The sequence below is a fragment of the Nansenia antarctica genome, assembly GCF_963989245.1.
Source record: "Nansenia antarctica genome assembly, chromosome: 20".
NCBI lineage: Eukaryota > Metazoa > Chordata > Actinopteri > Argentiniformes > Microstomatidae > Nansenia > Nansenia antarctica.
Window position 1 is genome coordinate 1,410,199 of NC_137693.1, and position 12,500 is coordinate 1,422,698.

General features: G+C 46.4%; 1 protein-coding gene across 1 annotated transcript in view; it reads right to left on the minus strand.

Moving 5' to 3' along the window:
• sh3pxd2b (SH3 and PX domains 2B) overlaps nt 1-2,920 on the minus strand; it is a gene marked incomplete at both ends in the record, with an annotated part of 27,155 nt that extends 24,235 nt beyond the window's left edge. The window contains one exon of the mRNA XM_080549958.1: nt 2,857-2,920. Within this exon, the coding sequence (XP_080406084.1) occupies nt 2,857-2,920 (64 nt within the window). The remainder of the gene's footprint in view (nt 1-2,856) is intronic.
• Nucleotides 2,921-12,500: the final 9,580 nt, after the last annotated feature.

Genomic DNA, 12,500 nt, shown 5'->3' on the forward strand with positions numbered 1-12,500 from the left:
ACTCGAACCGCCGATCTGCCAACCTTGTGACAACCCAGCCGCCCCCGGCATGTTAAGAGCAGGGCATGTTAAGGACATGTTAAGGACAGCATGTTAAGGACATGTTAAGGACAGCATGTTAAGGACAGAGTATGTTAAGGACATGTTAAGGACATGTTAAGGACATGTTAAGGACATGTTACGGGCATGTTAAGATGTTAAGAGCAGTTAATCGATGCAACAACAAGCTCTGCGTTGGAGAGCATCAGCCTCAGGAAAGACATCGAGCAGATTTGCAGCACAGCTGCTGCTAGCTCAACACCGCCGCTATCTAATGTGAAGATCCATCGGCTGTCCTGAGGGCACTCGTATTTCTCAACTCAGGGGTGAAAAGGTTTCCTTCTCCCTCGGAGAGATTTGCCTTCAGGTCTTGTTTGAATCAACATCTTAAAGTAAAGGAGCTCCAAGGAGAGGGAGAAAGTTGCCCCGAGCAATTTCAGCCATCGCATTAATAATGCTTCTGGTTCTGGCCAGAATCGAGAAAGTTCTATTGACAGAGATACGGTATATTCATGAGGTAGGGTAGTACCAGGATGACCTGGTTCTTCCCCCCCCCCCAAAAAAAATACCTATTTATTTATTTATTATATTTAAATAGCTTTAAAAAGTTTGAAAGCTTTAAAAGTAAAGTTTCCACCCGACTATCAGAATGACTAAGTGTTCTAGAACTCTCACACAGTGGGAAAGTTCTAGAAGGTTCAGATCATCCGCCGGTCACAATAAGCCTTACCCGCTAATTAGGGGGGATAGTGGAAAAAAACGTGCAGCGCTTTTTCTACCACACAATACCAGCGTTCCACACACATCCCAGCCTCGGAGCTGTGGAATATTGAGGCTCTGAAATACAATAAGCATGAATTATTCATAACGCAATTGGACAGCATGTCATTGTCGATGTTGCATTGTGCAAGCTAATTAGGCAGCATTGTCAAATTGCTTCTTGGATTCCTAGATTAGCCTCATTCAGTGTAATTTGAATGGTTGGCGTTCGTGAGCCAGGGCTCTCTCTGTAATAACTGAGAGCTGAGTGTCAGTGTAATGTCCCAAAACTAATTTGTATCCCACATGACAGAGCGACACATTGCTACTCTGTGATTGGTCGATAGGTGACAGCAGGGTGGGTTTGAACACGGGTCCCTCCACGTGACAAACTCAAGAGTCTAGATTAGACCAAGAGTGTAGTCTACCATTAGACCAAGAGTCTAGATTAGACCAAGAGTCCACCATTACTACTACTAGGTCGTCCTCGGACGAGCCCTCCATCGGCGCTTCCAGTCATCCTGATCCTCCATACATCTGGCTAGCTCCCTGGTCCTCCATACATCTGGCTAGCTCCCTGGTCCTCCATACATCTGGCTAGCTCCCTGGTCCTCCATACATCTGGCTAGCTCCCTGGTCCTCCATACATCTGGCTAGCTCCCTGGTCCTCCATACATCTGGCTAGCTCCCTGGTCCTCCATACATCTAGCTAGCTCCCTGGTCCTCTATACATCTGGCTAGCTCGCCGGTACTTTCCGCTCCTGCATATTTCCTGAGTTACGTCCACGTATGTGTTGTGTTCCCACATCTGCTGGCTGACAAATATGATATTTGGATCTTGCATGATATGTATCCTACTTGTCAATCCAAATAAAGCATTAAACTGTGTGTGTGTGTGTGTGCGTGTGTGTGTGTGTGTGTGTGTGTGAGTGTGAGTATGTGTGAGTGTGTGTGTCTGTCTGTTTGTTTGTGTGTATTTCTGTGTGGATTGTGTGTGTATGTGTGGTGTGGTGTGGTGTGGTGTGTGTGTGTGTGTGTGTGTGTGTGTGGATTGTGTGTGTGTGTGTGTGTGTGTGTGTTCAGTAGCAGGGCAGCAGTGGCAGGCAGCAGCAGGAAGGATGTGAGTGACACAGTCAGTCAAGAGGAGCCTATTAACATGCAGGCGGTTGCCATGGATCACAGAACCCTCAGCCAATGATTAATCATCTGGAGTGTCGCGTTCTGTGTGTGTGTGTGTCTCTCTCTCTCCCTCCCTCACTCACTCTCCCTTCCCTCCTTTCTCTCTCTCACTGCTCTCTCGCTCTCTCCCCTCTCTCTCTGTCTGTATCTTTCTCTCTGTCTCCCTCTCTCTCTCCCTCTCCCTCTCTGTCTGCCTGTATCTCTCTCCTCCACCTAAAACACTCTCACGTCTCTCTTCCTCTCCACATTTAATTTGTATGGAAATAGACACCTCTGCGTGCGGAGAGAGATAGCCTCCTTCCAAGGGGGAAAGAGGGAGAAACCATTTCCAAAAGCAAACTGACCATGTCAATAAAGGCCTATATGCATGGCTGGTGGGCAGTGGGGGTGAAATAATAGAAAGCTGAGCTGTGAGAGGTAGAGAGAGAGAGGCAGAGAGAGGCAGAGAGAGAGCAGAGAGAGAGAGAGATAGAGCGAGAGAGAGAGTGATGGAGAGAGAGAGAGCGAAAGAGAGAGAGAGAGAGAGAGAGAGAGAGCGAGAGAGAGCGTGATGGAGAGAGAGCAGAGGGAGGAGGTGCAGTCATCAGGTGAGAGGGATAGAGGGATTTCAGCTAATAGAAATATTTTTTTCTTCTTTTTTTTCAGGGATTGAATTTTTTCTGCAGCGCCAAGGACATCACCTGAGATCCAGCGCCCTTATCTCCCCCCCCACCTCCCCCCTCCCTCCCTCCCCCTCCACCTCCCCCCCCTCTAATCCAAATCCACTTTAATAGAAATTTAAGAAGAAGAGCTCTGAACTCACGGTTGTCTGCGCGTGTTAAACTTTACGTTTTTTTTCTTTATCGGTGAATAAACCCGTTGTGATATGATGACTCCAACTTCCTCCCAGCAGCCTCTGGGCCCTGCGACAGTGCGACAGGAGGGCCGTAGCGGTGGAGGACATCGGCTAAGATCACCTTGGTCTCACACACCCAGAGGAGCCGGACGAGCTGCCCTGATAACAAAACACCTTCATGTAATAAAGTACTGAACTCACCTTGTCACGGGAGGCTTTGTGTGAGACCGATGTTTACAAAGGTACGGTAATCAGCTTCCACCTCAGATAACACAAACAATATTTATTCATCTCGACATTGTTGCCCCCCGCGGCAAGGATTATTATTATAGAATATTTCTTTATTTATTCATGTATTCGTTTATTTATTTCGCCCTTATTTTCACAGGGGCGAGTGTGAGTGAGGACGTGTTCTCTCGTTTGCAGCAACTACACATTAATAATAAGAATAATTCTAATAATAATAATGATAATAATTATAATAACTTCAATTGATATAGCACCTTTCACAAACCCAAGGTCGCTTTACAAGGGAATGGGACAAACAGAACAGAGCCAGAGAGACAAACACACAAAACAAGAAACAGTGAAACTGCTACTACAGGTTGAATGCGATGGTGAATAGGTGGGTTTTAAGGGCAACTTTGAACATGTCTAGGGTTGGAGAGTCAACACACAGGGTCTTGTGGCAGCACTAAAAACCGACCCGGCGTCGAACCCAGTCAGTCCCATCGGGGGTTCACCCGTGTTACCCCCGCGCCAAACCCCCAAATTCGCCTGGAGCAGTGGGACTCCTTGAAAGCACAGTGGACCAGACCACGTATCACCCCTAAGCACCACACCACCTCGTCCATTCTGCTCTCTCTGAGCCCAGGCAAGTGAAACAGAACCTTTTTCCCATTGTGTGTGTGGTGATTCTAGAGCACCACCTGTGTTCCGTCAGGAGGGGTTCCGTGTTCAGTGGCCATTACGGGAAGACAGCCGGGGGAGCGGAATGCAGCGCAGCGGAATGATGAGGTAGCTAGCGTTAGATGGGATATGACAAGCTAAAGCGTAACCCCTGGTAGAGAGGGAGAGAGAGAGCGAGAGAGAGAGAGAGAGAGAGAGAGAGAGAGAGAGAGAGAGAGAGAGAGAGAGAGAGAGAGAGAGAGAGACAGCTGTCACAGGCCACAGGGGAGGTGTCACTGTGTGTCCTGAATGCTGGAGGGATGGAGGGATGGAGGGATGGATGAGCTCTGGGTTTCCACAGCTGCACTGGCCCGACGTTGTCTGAGAGGCCCCGAGAGGAGGGACACACACCTAGGGGACCAGCTCTCAGTGTAGCTCTCAGAGCTCAGCCAGCCCCCCCCCCCCCCAGCCCCCTCTAAGATACTGACGTGACAGTACATCCAAAGTGACTCGTGTCAATTAAAACACTGCTTGTCTTACGCCGCAGAGAGACGGAGCTCTGAGATACTGTGAGATCATCCCCATCCCCTCGAAGCCTTGGGAGACGGATTATATCTCTGTCTGCGTAATTGGATGCGTTTTTACAGAAGTAAACTTCTAGCGGAAGTAGTTTAGCTGAGTCCCCCTGTGACAAACAAGTGTGAACTAATGCGAGACACAACTTGATGTGTCTTATTGTCGCAAACCCGAAGGTAGTGGCAAAAAAGGGAGTCCACCACACGTGTTAAAAATCAAACAACTTAAGTTTTATTATACTAAATAAGAAAACGAAATAACATATGGATAAGAATATGGATAAGAATCAGTGGTGTATGCCATGAGTGAATGAGTGTAAAATGTATCTTGTATGTGTAAGGGGTGTAATGTATGTAGTGTCAAAATAGGAGGCCCAAAACCTAAGTCACCCGAGACCTCACCAAAAGCCCTAACGGAAGAAAGGCAAGTGGAAGAGAGAGTGAGCTGAGGATACACGCACAATATCTATCTATCCTCAGCTCCCCAAACCCAGGTGACACTAGTTAGGCTGACGACCTACCCACTCTGCCAAGGCTCCCAAAGGAAACAGAAAGACGTGAGCTTAGAATGATAAGGTTCTATCTCCGTTTAGAATGATAAGGTTCTATCTCCGTTTAGGGCAGTTCAGAGATATTGAGCGTCAACGTTTTTACATTCCATTATGTTTTGTGAGATGGAACCTTTGTATTTTAAGAATTACTAACTCAAAAATGTCAACATTTTTAAAATAACACCACACAGGCATTAATAAACACCTAATGAATCAGATTATGTAAAAAAAATGTTTTTGACAAAAATGGAGTTAGAACCTTATAATTCTAACGTCACGCTATATCTATCGTCAGCTCCCCAAACCCAGGTGACACTAGTTAGGCTGACGACCTACCCACTCTGCCAAGGCTCCCAAAGGAAACAGAAACAGCTAACGGGCAGGCAGAGCGGGAGGCGTCACATTATTTAATAAGGACCAGAGCAGACAGAAGAAGCGTCTGTGAGTCAGCGTTTGATAAAGGGCAAGTATTGCGGAAGAGCAGGAAACAGATTCTTGCTTCTTCACATTTTACATTTTATTATGTGAATTAATTAGCATTTTTTTGGGCGTGCTTGGACTTTCTTCCGTGTCTCGTATGCTTATTAGCACTGGAGCCAGAGGATGTCGTAAAGCTCTTTTTATTCATTTCCATAAAAACGGTTTAAAATCCGAGCTGACATTCTACTTGTGCGGAAAGTTGTGTTCTCAAGTTGTTTCCTGTCGGAAAAAACACACAAAGCTGCTTGAAAGAATCTGTAAGTAAGTAAGTAAGTAAAACTGTATTCATATAGCTCCCTTCACAGCATGAATGCACAGGGTGCTTTACATCACAAATAAGGGATGAAACGAAGAAAAGCGCAAACAAACAAATCATCAAAAGAGATAAAATACAAACAAAAAACAAACAAACACCCCAAAGGGGCAACACAAACAGAACATAAACAGGAACAATAACGTGGCTATAAGTGACTACCGGCCTGCTTAAACAGGTGAGTCTTTAATTGCCGGTTTAAAAACGAGTTCTGAGGGAGCGGCTCTCAGGTCAGGGGGGAGGAGGGCGTTCCAGAGTCTTGGGGCCGTCGCCTCAAACGCTCTGTCCCCTTTAGTTCTTAGTTTGGTCCTGGGCACGACCAGGAGCTCCTGGTCGGATGACCTCAGAGACCGGCTGGATGAGTAGAGGTGGATGAGATGGGAGATGTAGGCGGGGGGGGGGGCTTGGCCATGGAGGGCTCTGAAGGTGAACACACACACAGCACTTTGAACTGGATTCTGAGTTGCACCGGGAGCCAGTGCAGAGATGCTAGGATTACCTTTGACCTTTGACCTGGTGAGCAGCCTGGTAGACGCGTTCTGGACCAGCTGACAACATAAGTTCAACAAGGACGAAGGCACGGGATATAGCACCCAGAGATATAGCCTATAGATATACAGAACAGATATATCCACTCTATGACTGTATTTCTACGTGAGAGCCAGGGGAGGCTGGTGGAGGTAGCAATGGGAGGTCGGAGGTTCAAACCCAGTTGTTGGTACCTTTCCTCATTCCCTTCCGTGCATTTACGCCGAGCACCCCGTCCTCCGATCTCTCTACCTCCTCCTCCTCCACCGGCCTCGACTGGTGAGAGACCCAATGATGATGAAGGAGCGCTGTTCCATTGGGTCGATACGTTCACCGACCGTCCATGTAATTAACTTCGCCCTTCTGAGGACATCATTATCCCCCTGTAGGAGGTGCCACAGGGCCGCCTCTGGGTGGACATGATTATGCTGTCACCCACATGCTTAATGATCATATTCTCCTCTCTCTCTCTATCTCTCTCTCTCTCTCTCTCTCTCTCTCTCTCTCTCTCTCTCTATCTGTCACACACACTCTCTCTCTCTGTCTCTCTCTCTCTCTGTCCCTTGTCTCTCTCTTTCTCTCTCTCTCTCGCCGTCTCTCGCTCTCTCTCTCTGTGTCTGTTTCACTCTCTCTCCCTCCCTCTCTCTCTCTCTCTCTCTCTCTCTCTCACACACACACACTCTCTCTCTCTCTCTCACACACACACACACTCTCTCTCTCCCTCTCTCTGTCTCTCCCCCTCCCCCTCCCTCTCCCTCCCGCTCCCCCTCCCTCCCTCTCACTCCCTCTCTCGCTCTCCCACCCTCTCTCTCTCCCTCTCTCTCTCTCTCTCGGTTAATGAACCGTTTTCTGACTGTGGGACATGGAGGACGTGCAGGACAGCTGAATGTCTTAGAGCCGTTAGAACCCGCTGATGATGTTGACCTTGACATAACCTTGAGGTGATTGACCCCCTCTTCTGCCACGCATGAACCCCCCTGGGGTAATTGGTCGTAAAGGCACACGTGTGTTGGAGGTTAATTAACTCCCCGCTGCATGTCTGTGTGAGATATGATGAGCTAACAGGTGAGAACGCGCTAGGTCAACACAGAGGTGTTTTTATGAAAGGCATCCTACAGTTTTGGTGCGTCTCTCGCACGTTTGCCAGGGACTTCTGAAAGAAAACATGTGAAAATGTGCTAAACAAAATACTGCTAAGACTGTGAATTAACTAAGGAGCATAATACTGCTTTCACTTTCGTTTTTTTGCTTTTAACAACAATGTCATTGGCGATCAAAGGTAGTTAGACTCATGACTAAATATCAGTTTAAGTTGCTCTGAAGTGGTTTTATCGTGGCATAGCCAAGTCGAACAGGTAGCCTAGAGGTTAGAGAGGCAGGTACCCTAGAGGTTAGAGAGGCAGGTAGTCTAGAGGTTAGAGAGGCAGGTAGTCTAGAGGTTAGAGAGGCAGGTAGTCTAGAGGTTAGAGAGGCAGGTAGTCTAGAGGTCAGAGAGGCAGGTAGTCTAGAGGTTAGAGAGGCAGGTAGCCTAGAGGTTAGAGAGGCAGGTAGTCTAGAGGTTAGAGAGGCAGGTAGTCTAGAGGTTAGAGAGGCAGGTAGCCTAGGGGTTAGAGAGGCAGATAGTCTAGAGGTTAGAGAGGCAGGTAGTCTAGAGGTTAGAGAGGCAGGTAGCTTAGAGGTTAGAGAGGCAGGTAGCCTGGAGGTAGAGCCGCCGTCTATGCGCATGAGCGGAAGTTGAACAGGTGTGTTTGGACTGAGAAAAGTTTGAGCGTGTCTTTTGGAAAAAAACATTATAATAACATCTTTATTTAAGCGAGTTAAGGATTTTGAGTACCCCGACAGCTTCGTGCTGATCGGGGGCTTCTAAGGACGGACGACATGGCAACGAACAACGCGAATGGAATGGACGACGATACAAGCAACACGGACAAACGGTATGAAGCAAGTTTGACGGTGGAAGTGCGACTGGAGCAAGGAAGTAATATAACCATGATGGAAATGTTACGAGGCATAAAGGAGGTGTGTGGAAATGTGGAGGGCTGTAGGGATAAAGGAGATAGGAAATATGAGATCACGCTGGCATCGAGGAGAGGGAAGGACAAGCTGGTGGATGGTTTCATGATAAAAGACGTGAGAATAATGGGAAAGGACTTGGCGGTGGATGAAATGGTGGTCTCGTTTTTGCATCTCCCGGTATATCTGAAGGACGACGTGATCAGGTACAGGCTGGAGTCGTGGGGGGTGAAGGCGGTATCACCTATCAAAAGAAAGACGTGGCCGGGAACGGACATTGCAGACGGGACGAGATACATGAAGGTGAAGTTCACCGAAGAGGTGAGGTCTTTGCCCTATTCTACCAAGTTTGAGACCCTGGTTGGAGTGGATCACTTTAGGGTGATTCATGATAAGCAGGTGAGGGTATGTAGGCTATGTATCAAACCAGGACATGTAATCCGAGAATGCCCGGAGTTCGTATGCTACAAATGCAATAAACAAGGACATTATGCACGTGAATGCATGGGAAGGAGATATGATGGAGGAGAGAGAGTGAGCAGTGATGAGGAAGAGGAGGAGGGGGAGAAGGAGGAGGAGAAGGAGGAGGAGAAGGAGGAGGAGGAGGTGGTGGAGGAGGAGGAGGAGGAGGAGGAGGGGGACGAAGAAGAGGAGATGGAGGGAGAGGAGGAGGAGGAGGTGGTGGAGGAGGAAGTGGTGGAGACACAAGGAGAAGGTGGGGAAAGGAGCCATGAAGACGTGACGGAGGGAGGAGGACAAGCTGAGGTGGTGGAGGAGACCCAGATGGAGCCGGAAGTGGAGAGAGGAGCGGAGGGGCCTGGTCCGGTGGAAATGGAGGGTAAAGAGAGAGAGGAGATTGGAGCCAGCCTAGACAACGCAGTAAGGGATGGAGAGATGGATGAGGCAGGGCCTTCAACAGAGGGCGTGGGGAAAAGAAAAGGTTCCGATGAAGGACTATATGCGGATGTACAGAGGGTGAGGACAAGATCGGGAAGGGGTGCAAAAGGTGCACAAGGGAAGAAGACTAAGGTAGGAAAATGACATGGCGGTGTACATGATCTTTTTCTTTGTAATCTTGACGATGGTCAGGGTTGTTGCTGTCAACACAAATGGACTCAGGGATAGGAAGAAGATGGAGCTTGTGTTGGCAGCATACAGAGAGGAGATTATATGCCTCCAGGAGACGCATTGGACAGAGGACATAATGGAGGATGTAAGAAGGAGGTGGAATGGACAAGTTTATGTGAGTAATGGAACAGTGTATGCTTGTGGGGTGGCTATTTTGGTAAAGAATGGGGTAGTGAAAAATGTAAGGAATATAATGAATGACAATGAGGGAAGAGTGGTGGGAGTGGGGTTCGAATATCAAGGGATAGAGTATGCACTATATTGTATATATGCACCAAATGTGGACAAATATAGGAAAGTTTTTTTTGAATCTTTGAAAGAGAAATGTGTTGGGAATTGTATTATGGTTGGGGATTATAATGTGGTGGTGGACAGGTTAGATGTAACAAGGGGGGTGAAATTTAGGAATGATCCGTCACGCCCAGTATTATTAGAAATGATGCGCACAAGAGGAATGGTGGATATATGGAGGGAGGGGCACCCTGATGCACAGGTTTTTTCAAGGAGACAAATGGTGATGGGGGTTTTGAGACAATCAAGGATCGATTTATGTTTAGTGAAGAGGGAGGTGAGGCACCTGGTTGGAAGGGTTGAGTATCGGTTTATGGCCTTTAGCGACCACGATGCTCAGTCTTTCCAGCTAGGTGCGAGGAACGTAGGGGGAAGAGGAGGGACATGGTGCTTTAATGCAAGTTTACTGAAAGATATACGTTTTGGGGTGATAGTAAGAGAGTGTGTGAGTGTTGCTATGGAAGACCAGATGTATGAGAGTGATGTGTGTGTGTGGTGGGAAGGGATGAAGGATAAATTAAAAGCTGTAATAATAGCATTCGCAAAACTGAGAGGGAAAGAGAGGGTGAGGGAGGAAAGAGATTTGCAGAAAAGGTTAGCAATAGAACAGGAGAGAGTTGATAATATTCCAGGGCATGATTTAGCAGAGTATTTGAGAGTGAGGGAAGATTTGAGGGAGCTAGAGAAGAGAAAGTGTGAAGGTGCTTTAGTAAGGAGTAGGGCAAGGTATGTGGTTGAGGGAGAAAGGAGTACAGCATTCTTTTTAGGTTTAGAGAAGAGACAGAAAGAGAAAGGGAAAATTAAGGAATTAGAGAATGATAAAGGTGAAATAATAACAGACTTAGTGGGAATAATGGATACTGTGCAGTCATTTTATACAGACCTATATACATCTGGGGGTGTGAATGAGGAATGTATGAATAAAGTATTAGAAGCAGTGGAAGCTAGGGTAACAGAAGAAGAAGGGAAAATGTGTGATGCAGACCTAAGGGTGGAGGAGGTTAAGACAGCCATCATGGGGTTAAACCCAAATAAGAGTCCGGGTTCGGATGGGTTGACGGCTGAATTTTATAAAGCTTTTGTTGACATCCTGGCCCCTATATTGTGCAGAGTGTATACGTGTATGGGGAATAAAAGGGTTGTTCCGGACTCTATGGGTTTGGGGGTGCTCACGTTATTGTATAAGGGTAAAGGGGACAGGAACAAATTACAGAATTATAGAGCATTATCATTACTTAATTGTGATTATAAAACCATAGCAAAAGTATTAGCAAATAGATTGAATAAAGTAATGAAAAACATGATTGCACCTACCCAGGCCTATGGAGTCCCAGGGAGGGATGTGGCAGAGAATATGTGCACATTAAGGGATGTTGTGAAGGACATGAGGGAGGAAGGGGGTTTATTGTTATCTTTGGATTTAAATAAGGCTTTTGACAGGGTGGAACATGTTTTTTTATTGAAAACAATGGAACATTTTGGGATTGGGACTGTTATGAGGGATTGGATTGAACTATTATATAAGAATGCAAGAAGTAAAGTAAAGATAGATGGATTATTGACTGACTCCTTCCCTTTGGGGAGATCAATAAGACAAGGGTGTCCACTGTCAGCATTGCTATATAGCATATCTGTGGAGCCATTGGCAGCGTATATTAAGCAGGAGAAAGAAATTAAGGGAATAAATATGCCGGGGGGAGGAGTTAGCATAATCCATCAATATGCAGATGACACGACATGTACTGTCAGGGATGTAAATAGTGTGAACAAAATAATGGGGTGTGTAAACATATATGGAAAGGCTTCTGGTGCAAAAGTGAATGTTGACAAATCTGAAATGTTGTGTATAGGGGGAGTGAATACAGACAATTGTGTTTTTGATTTGAAAATTGTAAAGGGGATGATAAAAGTGTTGGGGATATATCTTGGAGAGGATGACAGGGAGGCTGTTGATTACACATGGACAGGGGTTTTGAATAAAATAAGAACAACATTGAATTATTGGAAGCAAAGGAACATGAAACTGAAGGGAAAAGTTGTAATTGTTAATGCACTGTTAATGTCAAAATATGTTTATGTATTAGGAGTATTGAATGTACCAGAGTGGGTTCTAAAAGAAACCAGGATGTTAGTGTCAGATTTTTTGTGGAGAGGAAAGGGGGTTAAAATAGCGTATGATGTATTAGTAGCAGATTATGATAAAGGAGGGTTGAAACTGGTAGATTTGGAAGTAAAGATGAGGGCAATGAGAGTCAGAACAGTCAAAAGGTTTTTGTATGGGGAGGAAGGACATGGATGGAAAGGATACTTTAGGGAATGGGTACATAGATGTGGGGGGGGGGGGGATTATGGGTTGTTGATGTGCTTTAAAGTACGGATGTATGATAGGGTGCCGGAATTCTATAAAGAGGTGTTTAAAGCCTGGGGTAGTTTTTTGCCTCAGGTAGGATATGAGTGTGAGAAGAGAGGGGAGATACTAAATGTTCCAGTTTTATTGAACCCTGTAATAAGAAGAGAGGGGAAAATGTTAGAATCTAGGAGTTTCTGGAGGGCAGGACTGATTAGAGTAAGGGATTTTAGGTATGAGGTAGTGCCAGGGTTCCTATCAGAGCAGGCAATTATAGAAGTTGTTAGGGAAACAGATGAGGAGACGAGAAGGGGAGAAATAGTGAGCATGTATAATAAAATAAAGCAGAGTATACCAGGGGAGTGGGTGAGTAGGTTAGATAGGGAGTTAAAAGGGAAGGAGCAAACAGAGTTACCTAAATTAAGACTAGGGAAAGGGGAAACAGTGCGGGACTTCTCAGCGGTTAAGGTGAAGGAGTGCTACTGGGCACTGTTGGAGAGCAGAGTGAAGGAGCCTGCGGCAGAGAAGGTGTGGAGGCAGGTGTTCCCAGGATTGGAGGTGAAGAACATATGGA